The 23276-nt window shown below is 47.5% G+C and overlaps 1 protein-coding gene across 2 annotated transcripts in view; it reads left to right on the top strand.

The window, feature by feature from the left end:
- Positions 1-6655: 6655 nt before the first annotated feature.
- NR5A2 (nuclear receptor subfamily 5 group A member 2) overlaps positions 6656-23276 on the top strand; it is a 119178-nt gene continuing 102557 nt past the window's right edge. Inside the window, exons 1-4 of one of the 2 annotated variants that reach the window (XM_063115126.1) lie at positions 6656-6719; positions 17688-17825; positions 21244-21362; positions 22911-23052. In XM_063115126.1, coding sequence (XP_062971196.1) covers positions 6656-6719; positions 17688-17825; positions 21244-21362; positions 22911-23052 — 463 coding nt within the window. The remainder of the gene's footprint in view (positions 6720-17687; positions 17826-21243; positions 21363-22910; positions 23053-23276) is intronic. The other variant, XM_063115127.1, reaches the window with a different exon arrangement.

The raw sequence follows: 23276 nt of genomic DNA, 5'->3' as shown, positions 1-23276 counted from the left end.
TGTTGAATGCCTTTTGGATTTTGGCAAAGATGCCTTGGAGTCATTAGCTATCTGTCAATCATTTACAAATCCTTTCTGAAATCAGTTAGCAAATAATGTTTTATCATTATAAACATGTATTCTTGTAAATGTGAGTCATTATGAGCATTGTACGCGGTGATATCTGATGAGTTCAGTGGGGTAGTGAAGGTGTTTAAAACAGGATGCTGTAATGGAAAATGCCAACATTTGCCAAAAGGAAATGGTTAGACTGTACCTGGATTGAAAAAAATAATTACAAAAATTGAGGGTGTGATTTGTTTTGTGTGCCTCCTCCCATAGTTGAAATGTAAATTGCTTGTTAACTGTGGCTGAGGCTGAGTTCTGAGCATCTGTTATTTGAACCATATGTGAATGTTACTCCAGTCCCTCTTTCAGAAAAATATGTTCGTTTCTCACAAAGTACTGAGTGCCTATTTCTATTAAATTAGCCTGATAGATAAACTTCAAAAGACCAAAGTAATTCATTAACATAACGTTTCTTCAGCATGCCAGTAAGTTTTATAGAAAAGTGGGTAAGAGAGTGACAAATAGCAAATAGCATTTTTATTTTTTATTTTTTATTTTTTTTTAAAGATGACCAGTAATGGGATCTTAACCCTTGACTTGGTGGTATCAGCACCACGCTCACCCAGTGAGCTAACCGGCCATCCCTATGTGGGATCCGAACCCGTGGCCTTGGTGTATCAGCACTGCACTCTCCCTAGTCAGCCATGAGCCAGCCCCGCAAATAGCATTTTTAAAAGGTTCTGGTAGGAATTATTAGGCAACCTAGTAAGGTTACTTACCTTTCCTCAACTTTTTTTTTTACATTTAAAAAAATAATTGTGTCTAATCAGAGGCGGAGAGTATAGCATGAAATTCAGTTTCTGTGCTCTTACATGTTTTGTTCACCATATACAAAAAGGAGGAAAAGTAAGGCACATCTCTTTATGGTATTATTAAATTACATGAATCCTATTAGGTCTTCTGTAGGACATCTCATAGTATCCGTGACTAAGGTAAAACTGGTGTCAAAAACAAAACGCAAAAGCAGAAACCGGCATGTCCTCCAAAATTCCATTAAGGAAGATGTGTCTCTCAAATAAGACCCCAAGTCACACAGCCGTATTCTTTTTTTATGACATCTAAACATGTATTGAGCACTTTCTTTCTCTGACATGACACCAAGCACTATATATATATATATATATATATATATATATATATATATATATATATATATATATATATATCCGTAGTGCTCATTTATTTCTCACACAAAAACTATTCGATTCCATCATTTTTATCATTTTTACTTATGAGAAATTCAAGGCTTAAAGAGGTCAAGCTTTACTTTGTCCCCACGCAGAGGACAAAGCAGGGATGGGGGTCATGAACTTTCTGATCCCCAATCCCAGGCTGTTGACCACCCGACACTGCCTTCATTCCCACCGTGATCACATAATGTGTTCACATGCTCACATAGGTTGCAGTTGCATTCACCAACCCAAACTGCGTGGTTTCTCAGGAAAGCAATGAGAGTTACGGGCCAGCGTGCTGAGAGGACTTGATGAGCCATGGTCATTTATGAGCTGAATACTATATATGTAAAGTTTTAACAACTGTGTATCCAAATGCTTTGGCATGAATAAAAGAAGAGCCACATATTCCAAACTAGTTACAGTTGTAAAATATGCCTACAGAAATATATGTCACTTCTGAGTTCCCATTTTAACCAGAGAGAAAATAATTGGTTCTAATAAAAGTCATATTTTGAAATCCACCATATATTTAAAAGAAAAAAACTAATCTGTGTAAATAATACCCAATATGCTGTTAATGCAAAGTAGGTTGGGTTGGTTATGTGTACAGAACAACTTAAAGTTCGTAGGAAAAACAGCATGTTTCCTCGGCTCCACTGACAGCCAGGATTACCAGTTATCTCATTTGGTGCGAATCAGCACCAGACTTTTTTTTAAAAAATATTTAAACTACCTACTTCCCATGAGTGGGTCTCCTCAGCAAAATCTCATTTGATGAGAGTATCTGGATATCTAACTGGGGACATTTCCAACACCCATCCAGACCACAAGTCATGGCCATGGCTACTACTGACCCCGACTTCCAGGAGTCACCCAGACCTCAAGTCACCCAAAGCTGACAAAGGCGAGTCCTCCTCGGGCACGGTTCAGATGGTGGAGAGGGAGAGAGGTGGAGGCCCTTCTTTATTCTCGTTTCCTTCCATCTGGTCTCTCTCCGGATAGCACTTCCATCATTCAGATGCTGTATTTGAATATATCAGCTGAAATGAAGTGAGGCAAGAGAGGAAATGAAAAACAGCAATCAGAGTGAAAAACAAAAAAAAAAGGAACCATAAATTCTGTAATGTGACTCTTCAGACAATGACTGCTAAATCTATTACATGATGTGTGAAATTTTGTTACAACAAATGTCTACACATTGAGCTAAAAATTATCTGTACATATGCACACCTACCCCCATTTACTTAGTTTAAAAGAGGTATCGATATTCACATTGTTTAAAACCCCATAAAGCAGAAGAAAATGTATATACAAAAATACTTCAAAAAGTTCATGGAAAGATTTGTATTATTTTTTAATTCTATTTTTTCCATGTACTGTTTGAAGTGCTCTTGTACACGTGTTTTAGTTACTCTAGATGCAAATTCTCTTCCAGAAAACTGAAAGAATAAAATAAAAATTTAACATTGAAACTAGGTAGTGGTATAAATTTACATTCTAACTTACCCAGTATCCTCATTCAATGAAAATTTCATAAAAGGTCCTTTCCCTCTTTATTAACTGCACAATAAGTGTAACAAACTGAGTCCTTCCTAATCAAGGCACAACTTCATGAGTCCTGGCTAGAGCTAACAGGTGTCCCCTATGATCTTTCAACTCGTTTTGGCCTTTGTAAAGCTTTTTCCTCCATAGGAACTAACATTTGGACTTTCACTTCGTTAACATTCTGATTTAAACATTCTGATGTAATGATGTTCATTGACGGAATATATACACAGTCACCTTCCTAGTCATGTCTTTTCTTCTCAGGTCTAGGCCAGAGGTACATGTGTTTTGACTCGCCCTTCACAAACTCCAAGTCCTTCTACCTAAAAATTTTCAAAGGCTCAAGGAAAATTCCTTCAGTTTTCTAAATGTACTGCCCTAAAGAAAATGAATAAAGCTGTCTATCCAGAAATCAGTCTTCTAACCATCTGACAATGTATCCCCAAAGTGTAAGGAGGTGCGGTTTTAAATAATCTTGACATTTGTTGCAAGAAGGTGAAAAGCCAAAACAGCAGCCAAAATCTTAGGTTCCGAGGATGAATATCCAACAGCTCCATGTTCCATAAACACCTTCACAATACGTTCAGAACGGGCAGCCCCTGGTCAGGACAGTGACCCTGATGAGATTGGGGAAAGTTTCTATTCATAGTAGAAATCTCAACACGCCTCCTTTTCAACATCTTAAGGGGAAAATGGCTCATAATATTTAATGAAAGAAGATATAATCTATTTTAATCCAATTCCAATTTCTTCTCTATTCAGTCATACCCCCCATTTCACAAAATACAAATATGAAAGTTTATTTTAATGACATACCAAGTTAGCAGAACTTTATGTTTTATAAAAAATTTCAAATGGTAGTATTCCCTGACTAGACCATGAGCTAGTGTATTCAATACATGCTATGGGTTGTAGAAATTAACATGCCGCTCTTCAAGAACACAGCTACTTTATAAAGCAAAACACACCTCTGATCAAGCCAAGCCAGAAGAATTCAATTTTCTCCTTGATTGTACTGCCCATAATTCTTCAAAGTTATTCAAGTATTATCTGATAGTTAAATCAAAGTATGAAAGTATAATGGTTAAATCAAAGTATCTAGAAAAAACACTGATGCAATAGTTTGAGCTGTCAGCTGATCTAGTTGCTATTTTTATGAAGCAGTTTTACATTTTAAGAATGACTGACAGACAAACTACAGCTATTCAGACAGGGATATTTTAGAGATATTTCCCCAAATACAAGTGGAGTAAACCTGTTACTTCAAGGAAAATAACTGATGATACAGTTTTCCAATGACAATATCCAAGCTTTCCATTGAAAACTTGGACATTGGAATACTCGTGTCTGCCACTGTGAGTCAGAGAGCTTCCCAATATTCAAAGACACTAATGAGATCGGTGGTGATATTCGTGAATAGAATTTTTGATATTGTAAAATAAAACATGTCAACATCTGGAAAATCTGCAAAACTCAGTGAACCTATATTTTCCAAATTACCGATGTATGATGTTATGAAATCAGGCATATGTAAAAGATGTATTTGAAGCATAAAACAGGCCAATGAATTCTAATGTTACAAAGTGTCAAAACCTCACTGATATGCTTTCAGATTCCTTATTTCAATTAACCTTTACAAAGATACCACATGTGGAGTTTTGGCATAGTATCAAAGAAAAATATCTATAATTATCTGAAAAAGCTATTATAATACTCTCTTTCTAATTTCATATCTGTGACATCCTATTTTCTTATATACTTCAACCAGAACAATATATTGCCACAGCAGATTTGAGAATCCAGCTGTCTTCCACTAAGACATTAAAAAGATTTGTAAAAATGTCACTTTTTACTAATTATTTTGTTTTCAACAATAGTTATTTTTAATTTAAGATATGCTATTTTTACTAATATGTAATGGACTTGTTATTGTTATTTCCAAAACATGAATAAATTAATTAATGTATTTATAAGTAATAAATATTTTTAAGTTTCTCAGTTTAAATTTTTAATGCAGTAAATACTAACAGATATAATTCACAGAAGCAAAAACTTTTTGAAGTCCTAAATAATGTTTACGGGAATAGCTGCTTATAGTGTTACATGTCTTTTTACATATACATGGGTATATTTCTATTAGTGTGCCATGTTATTGTTTGATTATTCAAAGAAATAACAGCAAAGAACTAACGAGAATAATTGTAATCACCCAATCCTTTTTAGTGTGAATACGTATTTACAGCTAAAATACCCTCCTCCCTTCCCACCCATCCTTGCAGCTAAGTGTGGGTATGTGTCTAAGTTTTGCCTAGTGGAATGTAAGCCAAGTGTTTGTGAGGTACTTTAAGGAAGTATCCTTAAAAAGGAGTACGCTTCCTCTCCTGTTCCTCCTTTCTGCTTCCTAGTAGTGATGGCTGGAACTCCAGCAACCAGTTTGGAACATTAGGACAAGAGACAGAGGATAACAGTAAGATGGAAGGAACCCAGGTCCTGGACAACCATGTAGAGCTATTGTACCATCCCTGGATTGCCTACCTTTGCACTTCTTTTATAAAAGAGAAATAAATACCTTGTTTAAACCAGAATTGGTTTTGGTTTTTCTATTATATGCAATCAAATCTAATCCTAAAAAATACAATTTAGAATGAGTGTATAAACATTTGTTTTTCCCAAATAGAATCTGAGGCCAAAAAAAAATTTTTTTGCTCCATTTGCAGCATCAAAACAAATAAGAAAAACAACAAACTCTTCCACAATGTGGGGAAAAACATGCATTGCTCTAAGATCCAGATTTTATTACTTTGACGAATAGGGATATTCAACAAGAGCCTAAAACTATGCTTGGTCATTTGAGCAATGGTTCTTTAATGGTGAAGGGTGACCCAGATTTTCTCCATGGATCCAAGCAAAGAATCATAATTTTAAAATTACAGAAAATGTATTACACATTCATCATTTTGCCAGCACTAATCTCAAAGTGTAGGTTTCACTTTATTGGGGTAAAGAAATGGGTTTCCCTTTTACCAAATGACCAATGTACAAACAAGCTAAAGTTAATTCCTCATCTAATAAATAGACATGATTAAAAAGTTGGTTGACAAAAACATGAATAAATAAATGACAATAAGCTTGGAAATGCTACCTGTAGTGTTTCAAAGTGTCAATCATATTTGCAGTCATCACTTAAAGAATTAATGTCTACCAATGTTATCATCTTAAATGTATTTGCAGAGGTCAGAAGAGCTATGTCTGTCTTTCTCTATGCAAAGGGTGAAGACTTCAAGGGGGTATGTCACAAGCCTAAGTTTAGTTAGTGGATTTAAGCTGGTTTGGAGTTCTATCCACTAAGTATGATCTTCTGACCCCTCAATTTTACAACTTTCCACTCTCTGTGCTGCACAGCACCTCTCCACTTCTGGGTTAATCATTTCTTTGCCATTATCTGCCAAGAGTTCTTATCTCTTTTGCTGTCACTTTATAACAGGGTCCTCTTATCAACCTGCATAAAATCATGTGATCAGCCAAAGCCTATCAAAAGTTTCCATTCTTCTGATTAGAAACCATCATGAAACTGGATACATGGTTTACAGCAGGTCAGTAATGCTGGAAAAAGTACAGAGTCCAGGAAAAGACTTGCTTGTAACTTTCCGAATTCTAGATTTGTGTGTGTGTGTGTGTGTGTGTGTGTGCTTTTTCTTAACTTTCACTAAGAGTTACTGTAGTCTGATGTGTCCTTCCCAAGGCCGCAAAATTTGACAAGCTTCACTTTTTCTTATGCTCAATGATTTCTGCCTTAAGCCAAAGAACTGCCTATAATTTCACTAAGAATGTCTTCTAATTCGGATACTGGGGATTTACAAGAATCTCTAAAGCACGGACTTACACCTGTTGGTAAGTAGGAGTTGCTCTATCACGGATTTATTATTCTACTACTTTAATGCATGCAATTTAATCTCACTGATGGACTTTGTATTTTAAGTCACTGCTTTTCATATTGTGCTTATTAAAAGCACATAGTGAGCCCATTTATACCACACATTTATCTTTCTGCAGTTCAAAAAAGGCAAATGGATATTTCAATATATGAATATTATTCACTATATCCAATGTTTTCAGGTGTCATTCTATCAGTCTTAAAATAGCCAGAAAATAGAATTCATAATGTATCAATTTCATCCTTAATATTTTCTGATAATTTAAAATAAGAAATAATAGGCTAAAATTTGAACAATTTGAAACAAGTCAGTCATATTGAGTGATCGCTGAACAAATGTTAACAGACAGCTTTCAAGGATTTCTGAAGTTTCAAGCCACACAACAGTACGGTGTCTCATTCACTGCATATAATGTAGAAATTTTTTTTTTTTTTTTTTTTGGCAAATGAAAGTTATGAAATGAAAAAAAAAAAAAAAGACCAACATTATGATTAGAAGTTAAGAGTTACTGTTTTTTCAAAACAATGAGCATGTCTTGTTTTTATACATAGAAAGAAATAAATAAAGCTATTTTTATTTTTAAGAGGAACAAAAATGGAAAGGCACAAACTCATTAACTTTGACAGCAAGACTGCATTCAATTAATCCTAAAAGTAGAGGACCAAGGGGAGTGATCCTGAGTGGTCTGTAATTGCCAGTGTGGGGGCAGTCATGCCCTCCTGCCTTTCTCCTGGTTTCTGAAGGGCCTGTGCCTTTTCCTGTAGCACTGTCCCTTTCCAAGCTTTCGGCCTGGAATTTCCCTCAGAATTTGCAGGGGCCTGTCACGAGCTCTGCGTTCCAGGTCTGCTAACAAGAAGGAAACTCAAGGCTTGAGTGTCCCGCTGCCTCCACAGAAGGCACTGATTGCTTTTTTTATGGGCCCACTACACCCTACAGTATGTCAATTGAGGAAATGTTTACCAAAAAAACACGGGCTGTACTTAGGAAAAAGAAAACACGGGGAAGGAGAGCGGAGTGCCAGAGAGAACCAGCGCTCTGCAGACAGAGAAAACACGGGCACGAGGAAGGAGCCGGGACAGAAGCACACAACGGTTTCCAATCTTTTTCGACGGGCAAACCGGCCGCGGCGCGCTCGGCGTCGGTCGGGGACGCGCGGCGGGAGCGCGCTCGGGCCGGGGCTGCGGGCGGCGCGCGCTCGGGGGCTCGCGCCCGCGGGCCGATCGGCGGCTCCCGGCGACTGCTGCCCCGGCCGGCCACGCGGTGTCCCGCAGACCCCGGGGGTTGTCCAGTCCCCGCTGCTACCCCGAGGGAGCGGCGTCGTCCCCGGCCGCGCCCGCGCTCACGTCCCCGGGCTGTGCTGGGACAGAGGCGGGTCCGCCCCACCGCGGAGGGCCGGGAGCCCGCGGACTGTGGGTCCGGCTCGCAGGGGCCGCCGAGGACTGAGGCCTCCGCGCGACACCCTCAGCCCGTCCGGGCGCTTCCGGGCGCCGGATCCCGGACGACAAAATTCCAGCCAATTTTCCGGTAAAAGAAACCTCTTTCCGGACCTCGTTCGCGGCAACCCGCCCCTTCCCGGCCCAGACACACTCCCTCCCCCTTTTCCTAGTATTGCGACAGCACAGGTATTGTCGGATGTCACCATCGGGAACATCCTAGTGTCCTGGAGGCGGCTGCTGGCACCGGGTGTTCGCACCGTGTGGCCTCCAAAGACCGCTTAGCATCATTTCCGGGGCTCTTGGCAGTTCACAGTCATCCAAAGGGCTGAGGGACAGGAAGAGGGGACAGTGTAGAGTCATGAACTGAACTGCTGCATCGAAGGGGCCCATTCCGGTCTTGAAGAAGAGCTGCCCCTTGCATGGCTCTTTCTGATGGCCTAGGGCAGGCCCACTGAGAAGAACGCACAGGTCCAGCTGTAGACTTTCTGAGGTCCCTGGTAGCTTTGACACGGCAAGTTCACAAAACTGCGTCCAGTGTACACAGACATCAGTCAGGATTTCCAACTCTACGTTTAATTCAGTTGTGTTGAACTAGGGAATGTCAGCTTTTTTAAAAAAGCTGTTTCCATGGGTCTTAACTGGGCACAGCATTCTCTTCTGTGTGCATCGATGGTTACATGAAAGTTGTTTATAGATGTCTGTGCTCGTAAAGAAAAGTATAATTAAGATAAAGTTGTTCCTTCTACCTACCTGCAGGATAGTTATTCAGTGTGGTGTAAGAGCAGCAGACTCGGTTATAACCAGATTGTTCCCTTAAAGTTAACTCACTCTGGCTGGATTTTTGTTTTCTGGCCTTGGTTTTTTCATTCTCTCAAATGTGCATGGGGGGTGGGGAGAAATTGTACTGAATGATATACAATACTATCATAACAGACTTTTTATACTTATCTGTATCAACAAAAGAGCCAAATCTATGTGGGAGGAAACATATTACATAATAAGTATTTATTGAGATCTTCCCCCACAATATGCCCAACATTATTCATTGATCTGTGTTAAATTTACATAATTCTCCCAATTAAGTGCATTCACAGAATATTTTATGCACCTTCAATATAATATTGCAGATTATTCACAGAAAGTTATGTCTGCATAGTTAGGGGTGCCTAGTACACAAGGCAAACACTGTATTGAGTCTGTGATATAAGGTTTGCTATCCGGTCACCTGAACACTCTTGGAGTCTGATTCTATTCCAGTTATAACCCCTAGCAAGTTCTGTGTCTATAAGGATCTCTGAAAGTAGATGTTATTCAGTAGAAAGTATGATAGCCCGTTATGTCACCCTGACCTCTAGCCAGCTTTATTTACAGTACGGTTTAGAATGCCAGCCACCCAAGTCCATGTTCTGGTTCTTGCAGCTGGAACTTAGGCTGCCAGTTCCTTCCAAGAAGCTAAATTCTGGACCCTCCTTTTCTTCCCTTCCCCAGCCTGACTCTAAAACAGTGCTTCCCAGATTCCTCTTTTGCTGGCCTAGATCCACAAGTGTGATCAGAGTTAAAGGATTTCTTTAACATCTCTTTTAATAAACCAAGAGAAATCTGTGGAGAAAGGGAGAACAGAGGCTTGGTTTTCTCCTTTACTTGACCCTTCCACCAGATGAAATGTCTAGGGTTATCTTGGATTCAGCCCTGAACTTGAGCTGAGCTGTAACAGAAGGTCTCCGGGACAGACTCCCACCTGGTGGCCCAGCCTTCCCCCAAACACCTCCAGGGATGCTCTAGGTAGGACAAGTCAGACACCTTCACTCCTCCAGTCCAGAACCTACTTCAGGAAAGAACAACTTCTCTGAGTTGCATTTCCTCACTCTGCCTTATTAGAACAAAAACTTCTCTGAGACATCCAGTTGGCTTCAGGGAACTTCAGGAGTTGGGGTGGGGGGGAGCATTGTTTACTGGGGAGGCCCTGGGAAAGAATTAAAATATGACCAGTCTGAGTTTGAGAGATTAAGCCTGGGAAAACCAGTGGACTGAAATTGGCCAGACAAATTGACAAGGACTGCCTCCTACTCTTTTGGGAAGCTCTGTTATGTGTGTTTTTGTGTGATTGATAAGGAAGGAAAGACATGGTTGACTTTTAAACTCCAAATAACCTGAATGCAGGTGACTGCGAGCCATTTGGTGAGCAGTTTTATCTGGCAGTAATGTAATTGTCCTGAGGACTGTGTCAAGCCCTGCAAGACAATCAAGTGAGCAAGCACCTCCCACTAGATGAATCTATTTTTAACCATCACTAAGATGGTTAGTGATCCCTTCCTCATTATATTCCTTACAGAATGATGAGTTTGGGTGAAAGACAAAAGAGAACTGGTACTTACTGACAGCATGGTATGCTGCTTTACTGGCACTCTCATTTAACTATAAAGTTTACTTAGTTAACCACATTTTAGTGATTAAAAAAGGGAATCAAATAGGTTAAGTGATCTACCCAAGATCATTCAGCTTGTCAGGAGAGTGAGCTGTAATTAGAACCAGAGAAATAAGCCGGCTCATGGCTCACTTGGGAGAGTGTGGTGCTGACAACACCAAGGCCACGGGTTCAGATCCCTATGTAGGGGTGGCCTGTTAGCTCACTTGGGAGAGCGTGGTGCTGACAACACCAAGTCAAGGGTTAAGATCCCCTTACCAGTCATCTTTAAAAAAAGAACCCTAGAAATAAAATTCTGAAATCCATGCTCTTTCTCCAAGGTATTAACTACAGTGTTTGCTCTTGTTGATACAAAGGAATTATGATTTAAAAGAAAGTTCGTCTACTCAGACTTTCTTCTAGAAGAGATTTCAGCCTTAAGAAAGATATTTGTAAATGGCTCTTAATCTTTATTTTTATTCCACATTGGAAAACAGATTTGGATCCCTGTGGAATTCAGAAGAGTGGGATTGCAAGTGGTGTATCGGGGCATAGTGGAGGCAGTATCTGGGAGGGTTGAGTTCAGTTCAGAGCCAGGTAGGGAGGGAAGGCACTTCTGGTCTCCTACTCTGGGGTATCCTGGAAAGGATCTCTGGGTTTTGGATGAAGTTGAGCTTGCAGGTGTGTGGTGTAGGGTGGCAACTCGCAGGGGTACCAACAGACGGTGACAAGGAACTGAGAGGAAATTCAGAGCATCTACTTGTTATAGTCAGCGGGTATGAGGAGGGCAGAGAAATCACTCAAATTGAGTGACTGAATTTAGATAGAAGAAACAAGCATACTGTTGTCTCATGGGAGGCGGGGTAGGGAAAGAGACAATTTAGCACTTTTTTTTAAAGCACTTGTGCCGAACCCGGCTGTGCCTCCTGCAGGGAGGTATGCTGGTCCCATGCCTGGCGCTAACTTTCTTCACAGTAAGTGCTGGGTTCCACGCTGGGGGTCTGGACGCCCGGCAGCCTCTGCCCCGCCTCCCGCAAGCTCCACTCCCTTCGAGAGCTCCCCAGGATTGGAAAGAAAATCATTCGGAAGCAGCCCTGGAATCAACCTCCCAGGGTCCCTACAAGGAGCTGCGGGGGAAAGCGAATTGATTTGTCCCACGCCTTGGCTCACACTGGCCCTCGTCTCTGAATCGCAAACGTGGTCTGGAGGTTGGAGGAGAAGCCCACGCCCTTCCCACTGAGCAGCCAGTCTAACCCCCCCGACCCCAACACTTGCCCTAGCTCTGCGCCCACTGCTTGAGAGTGGCGCGACCCCCTAAGTCCCGCCTTTCCAAACTCTCCTATTCTTTGCTGACCAACAGGGACCTAAATTGCTCCACGCGCACATCTCTGCGGCCCGACGCTCTGGCTTCCCTGGAGGAAGAGTCCCGGGTGGGCCCATCCCGCTGTGTAAGTGGACGCGGCACGTTACCCCTTCCTTCCAGAAGCTTCCAGCGTGGCTGGATGCATGTGAGTGGTAGCCTACAGTAATGCACTGTTAAATTCCTCGTCCAGGTTGGGGCGGGAAGAGGGAGGTGTGGGGAGTGGAACTGCCAGGGCTCAGCTGGTTTCACTAAGCGCTTCGTGGCCTGCTGGCGTCACTCGGTGTTCGGGGTAGTCTCCAGGGTGCACAGGGGTGGCTCCAGCGCATAGGGTCTCACCGTTCGAGCTGGAGCTGGCTCAGAGACCCGACTCGGTCACGGGGAGGAAGAGAGAGCTTGGATCTGCCTACCTGGCCGGGGTTACTCCCCCAGCCCCGCTCCTGTGCGTTTCGGAGGGCACCGACTATGCGTAGGCGGGACGTTCCCGGACCCCTGGCGTGCTGCCCCCAAGAAAAGGAAGTCAGAAAGTTCCTCGCTCAAGTCTTTTTATGCAAAAAGACGCAGATTCCGATAATCCAGACCCACCCCTCCAAAAACCCTCCTTTCCCTCAGGGCAAGGATGGGAAATTGCCTGGGGGAGCAGACGGAGAAGGCTGGATTACCCGGACAGCGGCTCAGCTCTCGTCTCCCTGCCCTGGAAAGACGGGGCCAGGATCTATGAAGACATTCCCAGTGATGGTGACTCAATCGCCACGTGCGCACTACCCCTAGCAGGCCGTGCTTCCAGGGCTTGACCGTCCCAACTGGCAGCAGCTTTCCCGCCCACTCCAGGGGCTGTTGGTGATGGTGTCTTAAGTAGTTATTTACACAAGCAGCAGAAAAGGACTTTTTTTTTTTAACGAGGCACGACTTCGCACCGACTCAGGTTTGTTTTTGCAAAGCTTCGGCCAGTACGATGCTCCTTGGCAATTCATACGGCAATACCGAAACTTAACCAGGCTCTTTTTAAAACAAAGCGCTCGGGATGAGGGCCGGTGGAGCCTGGGGTGGGGGCCGATAGACCAGCCCCTGAGCCCAGGAGCGAAACTCCAGAGTCTTCGCTAAACTTAATTTCCAGAGAAAGACAAAAGCGGCTTCTGAATGGCTTTTCGGACGGGAAGGGAGAAAAATTAGGGAGAGCCCCAGCTGACAAACTTGCTTCTGTCCCCCTCGGGCTATCCCGGCCTCGCGGTGGAGACCTGAAAAAAACTGTCTAGGTTTCTTCCGGGGCCTGAAAAGTAGGTAGGTAGGACGAGAAAAGTCATTGTTCTGGTTTCTTAAAGACACTGAAAAGTGTGAGCATGCAGGAGGAGGCGTTAGGATTGTTTGCAAGGACGATGGTTTGCAAGTTGCGCGCGAGGTTAGGTGGGGGACGCGAGGCTGCCTCCAGCCGGGCGCGCGGAACAGGTGCGTGTGCCAGTCTGTGCCGAGCCGGGAAGCCTGAACCGCTCCGGGAAATCTTGCTGTCTCACCCGTCCGCAGCCCGCAGGGTTAAGCGCGCGGGGCTGACCCCCGCTTCTCAGGTCAGGTCAAGGGCGGGCTGCACCCCGGCGCGGTCTGAAGTGCGGCGCGCGCCCGCGGGTAGGTGGAGGCGGGGAGAGCAGCCCCGCGGGTGAGGGGTTCGAGACCGCGTCGGCTGCAGCCGGCTGGGTGGACGGCGCGCACGGCCCCGGGACGCCGAGCGTGGATAAAATGCGCCAGGACTGCGCGTCCCGGGCTCGTCCAGGCTGCGGGAGCCTCCCCGAGCCGTCATCCAACCGTCAATCAACACCTGAAGACAAAGTCAGAACCTGTAAGGGCGAGCCCGGGAGGCCAGTCTTGGCGGAAAGTGTGGGGGAGGTGGGGAAAGGAGAAAAGTTTGCTAGAGGTTGGCAGAGAGCGCGGAGAAGAAACTGAGAACGCGTCTGGTGGCTGGAGCCGGCAGCCGTCTGCAGCAGCCTCCCGGACGCCGGTCTCCGGGCCCCGCCAGCTCAGTTTCCGCAGCGGTAAGGCCGGGGTGGATTGCCAAGCGTGCGCTCACCAGGAGGCAGCGTGGCAGTGGTCGGATGTCCCCAGTGGAGGATGGGACGCATCTTCCCGCCCGCGGCTGGTACCTGTGAGGGTCAGTCGAGACCGTCGCCGGCATCGGCGTTTAGACCACGCAGGCCCTGTTCCACCTACGTCCACGTCAGCTGCCGCCCCTTCCCGCTGCCACTTGGCTCTGCCGCCTCACACTTCGGCCTCAGGAACCCAGAACCATCCCCAGGTCACCGATGTTAGACACGACGGGCTCAGGCACCCCCCACCCCCACCCCCCAGCTCTCCTTTGCAGAGGGCATCCTGGGGGACGCCGGGCCGATTCAAGGTCACAGAGCAAGCAGGTCCCCAGCTTCAGTGGGGGCCCTTGCCCAGCGGAATTGGAGGGTAAAGGGACCAGAATGTGTTCGGAAGGAGGAGGGAGCTCAGAGGGTGGAGAAAGGGTGCACGGGGAGGTCGATAATGAGCTTGTCGTCGGAAGCCTGGCACCGCCTCCGCTCCCTCCGTGTCTGCGGCAGGGTTGGGGACCCGGGCATCTCCCCTAAAGCCCTTGCGGAGTGATCCGGGGAAGGGTGAGCGTGCCCTCCGGCCTCAGACAAAAACCAATTCCAGGAAAAGACTCCCCGCCTCTCCCTCTCCTACCGCAGGCGAGGATTTCGACGTGCCTCGAGGGGGTCTGGAATGCGGCTGGCCCTAGGGACCTTTTCCCTCCCTGCAGGTGAGACCTGGAGCTTGAGGGCAGGGCTTCAGGGCTCGGGATTCCCTCGGTTCTTAAGAGGGCAGTTTTCTCCCCGCTGGAGACCTCCTGCTCTTTCAGTGCCCCTTCTGTTCGCTGCAAAGCAGAGAGATCTGCAGGGCAAAAAGCCACGGGACCTTTCCTCCGTGATATAACTGTGGACTTTTTAAAGGATGGATTTTGAAAACCTCGTCCCCAGCCCCTATTCCCTCCCACCCCCTCCCATTTTGTGACTTTTTTTTTTTTTTTCTTGGAACGTCTACCTGTGGGGAGATAAATGAATGCCAGCTGGCCTTTTGCCGCCATCGTTCTCGGTTGTCTTTGGGGGATGTGGTGGGTAGTCAGACTGGCCTGGACAGAGAAGTCGCTGCTGTGGCCTAAGCAAGTCCCTTCTGGCCCTGACGCTGGCGTTATAAGCATGAACACTACGTTTGCCTCACTAGGTCAGCCTTATCCTCAAGTCGAGGCAGGGTTTCTTGCCACACTACATCCATTGTCCTGCCAGACCCTCTTTCGACTTCTTTCAACTGTCCTAACCTCCTCCTGCTCCATCAAGCAGAGGACCTTCCCTCCTACATTGGGGGCCGCGAGCTCCCTCTTAGAACCGAGAGTCTGGAGTCCTACATCCTTGCCAGACTGCTGTTTGGGAAGGTGCTCTAAAAGTGCCCCCATAAGCTCTTTGAATTACAGTGGGAGGAGGTTGCTCTTATTAAGTTAAGACTTTGAAATAAACTGACTTTCAGAGTTCACCTGAACTCACAAGCAAAGCAGGGCAAGCACTGATTTGGGCCCTGAAACTAACTCCTTTTCTGAACTTTGCAAGAATACATATTCTAAGCCACAATGGTATTTAAAACAACTAGTAGTACTGGAAATGTATTGGTGGTGTCACTTGATACTATCATGAAAATCTGACATTCTTAACAGTCACTAATTTTGGCAACTTCAGCTCACTTCTCCATACAAACTACTGGACGGGAGGGACACTCCCTACGTTTAAATGTTTCCATGAAACTTGAAGATGCTACTATGGCTGAAATTTAAATAACATGTATATTGGAGAACAAAATGACTAATTAGTTTAGAGTCAATAGTGTGTGAATTGCCAGGTGCGGGTGAGTGAAGAACTCATTTCATGTAAAAGTGTAAATTATGCCCTGCCATGTTTGAAATAGTTTCCAGTTCATCAGACCTGACCGGGCAGTTTGAACGTATGATCCCTATGCCATTCAAAGAGAATAAAGTCAGATCTTTTGAGACTCAAATTGACCCCCTTGTGGGGGGACTGTGACAATCACTCGGTTGCACCGCAGACCCTGAATATGAGGCATTTCGCATGTACTTAGGAGGCTGGAAAAAATGTTTTTCCTCTTGCTAGGATGAGATCTGAAAACTTTGAAGATGTGGCTGGACTGGTGGTCGGAGAGCTTAGTAACAGATGGTTCTTTAAAACTTTTTTTTTTTTTTTTTTTTTTTAATGCTGGGCCTCAAGTGGATCCGTTCCACCAAAGAGCCACCAAAATGAGAAAAGAAAGCCCAGACTGAGCATTTCATTCCACATGGAAACACAGTTCACTAAAACTAGGAAGACTGTCGCCGAGATAATCTTGGGCTCTGGGTGAGGGTCGTTGGTACGTGAGAGAAGCATGATGGGGAACTAGGAGTGGCTGCGTTTTCCTCTGATTCCCGGCAAGTGAGTGAACTCCCGGCGATGCGGCTTCTCCTCAGCGAGCTGGGACCCTCGGGCCCTCCAGGGTGCTGGGGACCCACGGCGTGGCCACTCCACGGACTCTGTGCCGTGGGGTGACGGAGCCGGGAGACCCTTGACGACGGGCCAGGTCTGCGTTAGAGAAGAGCGCCCAGCTGCGTTCGACAGCCCATTTCTCCTTCCGATTGTTTCAGTGGGCACTTAGCTCCCGCGCTTGTCGTGGCCCGGCAGATAAGCCAGGGCACCCCCACACACCCCAGGCCCTCTCGCTTCCCCTCGGCTCGCGGGCATCGCCGCGCCGGCTTCTCACGCCTCGCCGCGGCTCGCAGGCAGAGGTAGCTCCGCACGAGCTGCAAGACCCGGCAGTCGTACATCCCCCGCCCCGGGCCAGGGTGGGGTGGGAGGCGGTGAGGCGGGGTGAAGAGGTGGGGGCGGGCGAGGGACTGGCGCCCGTGCCTCGGCCTCATTGGCTGGCGGCGAGTGTCCGACCTGGGTCCGGAACCCGCGTCCCCATTCGGTCTTCACCCCTCCTCGCAGCCTCCCCCACCCCACCCCACCCCACCCACCCCCACCCCCGGTCCTACTTACCTCCCTTCTCCTCCTCGTCTTCCCCCTTTCCTCCCCGGCACCGACACCCTCGCGGCTGGGAAGGGCCGCTCTCGGACACGCCAGAGGACTAATCGAGGCAGGAGGGGGAGGTTGGAACTTCACCACTCCGCACTTGTGACAGCGAGCGACAGGGAGGCCGAGAGAGACCGGGAGAAGGGGCGGAGAGGCGAGGCGAGGCGAGGAGAGAGAGAGACGGGGAGAGAGAGAGAGAGAGACGGGCTCTGCCGATCCCGAGCCGGCGGGCGGGTGCAGGGAGGGAAGGAGTCGCCCGCGCTGTCCCGGAGCAGCCGCGGCGGCGGCAGCAGCCCCGCGAGCGCCTCCTCCGCCCGCCGGGAGCTCGGCGGTGCACGGATCCGCGCCCCGGGCAGCTGCGCCCTAGCCAGCGCCGCCGCCTCCGCCTGGCCGAGCGCAGCCAGGGCGCCCGCACGCCACGGCCTTCGCCCCGGTTCGCAGCCCCGACCTCCTGGCGGGCAGCTCGGGGGCGGCTCAGCGGTCCTGACCCGCAGCCCCGGAGGAGGCGGCGGCGGCACGTTCCGGCGAGCGCGCGGGTGAGCGGGCATCCCGGTCGCCCGCTCCTTCTCCCCGCCGGCCTTGAATCTGTGCCGCCCGTGTTCAGGTGCTGGGCCTCCGGACCGACACGGACCCCCCATTCCCGCCCGCGGCCGCCTTGTCATGCTGCCCAAAGTGGAGACGGAAGCCCTGGGACTGGCTCGATCGCATGGGGAACAGGGGCAGATGCCGGAAAACATGCAAGGTAAGGAGGCGTCGAGCGGCGGTCGGGCCCCCGCGGCTCGCCCACCCCCGAGCTCGAGCTCGCCCTGCCGGCTGGAGCGATCACTGGAGTGGCCAGACCGGGCACCGGTGGCCGCGGGCTGCGGGGCGGCGCGGGCGTCAGGCTCCCTCCCCGGGTGCAGGCATAAAAGTTTATGGCTCTTGAACGATACGGGGCAGAGGTTTTCCAACCAATGTCTGTCTAATTGGCCGCTTCTAATTAAGAAAAGAGAGGCTTCGATCTCTATGGCAACGCGAGCGGGGCAGCTTCGGGTTAAAGTGCTTTAGAGGAACGAGGTCGTTCCCAGAAATGGGGCGTCGCACTGGACACCGCAGCAGGTTCTCCGTCACCGGAATTGGTGCGCGCTGTAACCAGCGCTCTTGTGTGGAGGGAGGCTTCCTAGGGAGGTCAACCACAGAAAGAGAAGCTGGCACCGAAGAGACTTGTCTCAGCGGTGTCGCGTGTGGGCGCCACCAGAAGCCCCGTGGGGCACTGGGAGGCGGCTCAGAGTGGGACCCTTTGAGAACTGCTGGCAGAACTGAAGGGAACCCAAGTCACCCCAACCCCAGCGCCTGCGCGGGGAGTGCTCGGAGAGTGGGGGCCGGGGGAGCAGCGGTGCTTACTGCCCCTCGTTCGGTGCGAGCGCTGGCAAAACAGCAACTCTAGAGCCGGCTCGTCTGAAGCCCTTCGGAAGTTTATCGCATTTGCTCCGGGCCTGGGAGGGAACAATGCTAGGAAAAGTCACCGGCGCTCTTCCATCCTCGCCCCTTCCAGCGCGCAGGATGTGCGGGCCGGCGGGCCTGTGATCCCGGAACGCTTCCTGCCATCCCTTTGCGCGAACTTGAAAGGGCCGGGGAGGTGTTGAGAGCAGAGTTCAAGGCTGGTGCGCTTGGCGGTGCACAGCAGGCGGCGCGCCCCGGGGACCTGACGTCGTCCCGCTGCGGCTGCATAAGGAGTGGCAGGAGGGCGTGCGTCGTGCCCGCGCGGTGGGCTGCCCCCTCGGTGATCCTGGGGTCCCCCCGAGCCTCTAGGGAGGGCTCTGGAAGTCCCCTGGGGCTGAGGCCCCTGATATTAACTCGTGGGTCTGGCTGCTGGGGCCACCCGGTTGGCCCAAAGAGCAGCTTCCTCTAGGCACCGGGGACGCCAGCGAAGTGGGAACTGGGGAGGCAACGTGGGGAAGGCGAGCCAGGGGTCTCGGCGCCGCCAGCCCCGGCGCGATTCTTGGGTCCGAAAGGAAAGTTTTCTGCTTCTCGTTTCGGCGCGGGCGTTTCTGAGGGGCTCGGGGAAAAAAGTTCAGGAAAGTGCTGGAGCAAGAACGAGGGGACGCAAACACAAGGGTTTATCTGGAGGGAGCGCAGAGGAAAGCCACCGTAAGGTGTTCTTTGTAACGTTGGGGAAGGGCCTTCTTGACGCTCCCTGCTGCCCTGAAATCGGAGAACTAGCTTTCCCTGTGCCCAGGGCTCAGGCCAAGCCGCAGGCTGCTCCTCTGGGGCTCGTGGCGTGCCCACGGGAGCCCCTGGGGACCACGACCCCACTCCCGCGCTTTCTGTGGCTCAAGCCTGGGGCATGTCGGTGGTCCGACTCGAGGAGCCTAGAAGCAGCGTCCGCCACGGGGTCCTGGGACAGCGCGACGCGCCCGCCTTCGGGAGAACGTCCCCGCGCTTTTGTCCGAAGCCCTGGCCTTCCAAGGCCCCGCTGTCCCCTTCTCCTTTCTCCAGACTGAGACTAGGGGAGCCCGGGAACTTCTTTGCCCGGGTGGATTCGGTTCTCCAAACTCCTACCCTAGGGCTGCACCAGGGCACGTGAGAATTACTGAAAAGATGCCCCGGCCTCGCACGGTGGCGGCTGTGTCCCCACTCAGCCTCTGTCTGTGCATTTTCCAAGAGGGTCCACACCCCAAGCCTCAGTCTTTCCAGTGTCGGGTCCCCGAGGCCGGCACGGAGTCTGCCGTAAGCGGTTGGTTGCCAATCGGCGCCCCTTAGTGTGAAGTTGGAGTTTGCTTTGCTGGAGGAAGCGAAGGTAGAAAAAACGCACTCGGTAAAGTGCACTTTTCTTCACCCGTGTCCCTAAAACGTGCCCCGAGACCGTAGTCACGAGTTCTTAGGAGAGCGACCGACGTTGAGCGACAGTGCACGAACTTCTGAGCCCTCCTCTGCTCCCAAGCCTCCAGGTTCTCAGAACCCCGGCGGGCTCTCCGGGGCCGGGATCCAGGCCCGCGCCTCCGGCCGGCTGCGCTCGGCTCCCCTTGACTTCTGCTTCTCGGAGCCCAGGCCCCTTCCTCTGCTGGAAGCCCAAGGTGCAGGACGCGGCGAGAGCTGGGGTCCCGGGGGTCTCGCGGGTGGGTGCCCGGGGGACGCGGGCGGTGGCGGGCGGCGCGTTGCAGGGAGGGCCCGGGCCGGGTAGTTCTGGGGTCTCCTGGCCGCTGCCCTGGCCGTGCACCGTTGACCCACGCTCCAGGGGCCAAGGCGCCTTCGCCGGTCTGCGTCGCGAGCCGGGCGGTCACCCGATCCCGGCAGTGAGCGGCGCGTCGCTGCGGCCTGATCTCTGGTGAACTTCAACGGGGCGATCTCGAGGTGTTTACGTTTTGCAATGATGATCAGAAACACGTGAAGTTCATTACGGGGCTCCAGTTCTTTGCGACGAAAGCAAACCGTCGTGCGTATCTGTCCCTCTTCCGTCCACCCCCCGCACGTCCCCGTCCGGGCGTCCTCTCTTTTCTTTTTCCTTCTTTTCATTTTCACAGGAGATTTTCCAACGTGAGCAGCTGAAAGAACCCAGAACAGAAGTGCTGTCGCTGCGGAACTGAGTTGTTTCCACTAACCTAACACATCTGAGCAGTGGGAGCCGCGGGCTGGTTTTAAAGTAGCGCTGCTGTGGAGAAGTAGGGTCCCGGGTTCTCGGTAGAACAGCGTTTGCAAATCGGCGTTGGCGTCCTCATAAGCTAGGTGCACTTGCAGCAGACTGCTTCACGAAGACGGGGATAACGTTTGTGCTTTGGTTCTCTCCCTTAGGCAAAAGGTGACATTCGGGAACTTAACTCCACAGAGATTTAAAAAAAAATTCCAAGTTGTTACTTGATGCAACTCATGTTTCTATTGTGATTTGTTGCTTTGCAGTTATGAGACTTGGGTTAACCAGGGGTCAGTTTGCAATGTTAACAAAAGTTGGAATTATTGTTAAATTTGAAAATATGAAGTGTCTGCTCACTGATGAAAAAGATGTTTTACTTTCACTGTGTAAAAATCGTTCTTTTCAGGAAGACCTGGGTAAAAATTGTTTTTATTTTATATTTTACCTGGTGATATTTGCCCACCAATCACCAAAATGCTTTTCGTTGCAGGATTAAAACCGACATAACAAATTAATTGGATATGTGTACACATGTCTCTTCCTGTTTCAGTGTCTCAATTTAAAATGGTGAATTACTCCTATGATGAAGATCTTGAAGAGCTTTGTCCAGTGTGTGGAGATAAAGTATCTGGGTACCATTATGGGCTCCTCACCTGTGAAAGCTGCAAGGTTTGCTCACACGTTGCTACCTGAAAAATACGATGTTCAAAACCAAAATGAACCATTGGGTTACTTTTTTGAAGCTAAATTTAGGCTGTCGTTTTTAGACTCAATTAAAAATGAAAGAGAGAGAGAGAGAGCATCAGTCTTAGGGAGATGATTCTTAGAAATATGTGTCTGATTCAGTTTAAAAGGCAAAGAAATTTATGCTGTTTAGAAAACTTTGCCAGTCTCGTGGCTTTAAAATATTTTACTGTAGTAAAGTGATGTAGCTGTAGAAAGACCTCCATTTCTAACAGTCCTAAATATTGATTTTGCTTCACTTATATATATTTAAACATCGTTGTTCTTGAAAGGGAACATGACAAAGTATTTCCCAAATACATTTTAACTTTGGAGTATCCTGTGCTACAAGCCTAAACATTTTTTATCCATGGACATAAAAGTCTAAATTCCCAACTGCATGATTTCATCCTGATTTATTCCAAAAGTAATTTTTAAGATTTTTGAAATTTATATCATAAAGACCAAGAAACCAGATTTTAGTTCTTATAATTTTCATAAATATATGATGAAACCTTAAGTGCAAGGAATTTTAATATGTAAAATCTACTATATTACTAAGAATATCATTTACACTTTAAGAATTTATCTCAGACCTTTTTTAAATATTTCCAGTAAATTGAATATTTGCTATTTTTCAGCATTTTTTTAAAGTAGAAAACTCCGTACAGTTACTTAAATAACTGACAGGAAAATCCCTTCATTTGCTATAACAAGTAAGATTGTTTCCCTTTATGGCTAGTAGTATAAACATGATATTATCCTGGGTAAAGCTGCTATTATATTATAAGGCTACACGTTTTATTTTTTGATTAATCCTTTTGAGTGACATGTAAGGAAAGCACATACTCTGTGTGCTACAATTCTTCTCTCTGAGATACATGCTTTTCCTTTCTATTAGTTTCACCTTATTTTTTTTACATGGTTCCCATACTTGAATGTATTCCAGTGGAATTATGAGCCTTTTCCCAATTTACTCTTTAAATCCTTTTGCTTTTAACTGTTTACAGTGCTGACATTTGTAAAAGATGTGAGGTGTTTTACTATTCAGTTTTTCCACTGGCATTTTGCAAGGGTTTGTCACTAAAATCATATCAGACTACTTAAAAACAATGCATATCTAGATGATATGCACTTGGAACATGAAGGTTAATAGCAAAACAGATTTTTTTAAAGTGACTGGTCAATATAGTCTTTATTTCTTCTGACTGCTGGGATGAAGTGATCTGTAGCCAAACTCCTTAAGATTTGACGTAATTCTTCAGGAATATAACTCCGATGCCAAAAAACCTCCACTATGGCCTGGCACTGTTTTAGAAGATTGATCTTGCTGAAATGTAAAAAAAAAAAAAAAAAAAAAAAAAGCAACCACAGACCACATAAGGGCTCAGATGGTGCAATGAAAGGATTTACTGGTGATTTCCTTAAAATGAAACAATGGAAAAGGTGGGTGTTAGATTTATAATAGGTCTCACTATTTTCTCTGTCTTACAGGGATTTTTTAAGCGAACAGTCCAAAATAATAAGAGGTACACGTGTATAGAAAACCAGAACTGCCAAATTGACAAAACCCAGAGAAAGCGTTGTCCTTACTGCCGATTTCAAAAATGTCTAAGTGTTGGAATGAAGCTAGAAGGTAAGATAATCTAAGGACTACTGCCTATTAAAACTCTCCAAGGACATGGACTTTTAAAGCAACATTCTATTTATAATACGGCAACATTATTTTCCCAGGCTTTTAGCACTACTGACAGTAAAGTAAGATCTTTTTATGTTTTATCTGCTGAATTGTCTGAATCTCATTTAAACATGGTGAAAACTATCAGAAAGAAAATTTACATAGAAGAGGTGTTCTCCCCC

This window comes from Cynocephalus volans, chromosome 11 (genome assembly GCF_027409185.1).
Source record: "Cynocephalus volans isolate mCynVol1 chromosome 11, mCynVol1.pri, whole genome shotgun sequence".
NCBI lineage: Eukaryota > Metazoa > Chordata > Mammalia > Dermoptera > Cynocephalidae > Cynocephalus > Cynocephalus volans.
Note: the sequence above shows the minus strand (reverse complement) of the source record. Positions and strands in the feature narration are given on the sequence as shown.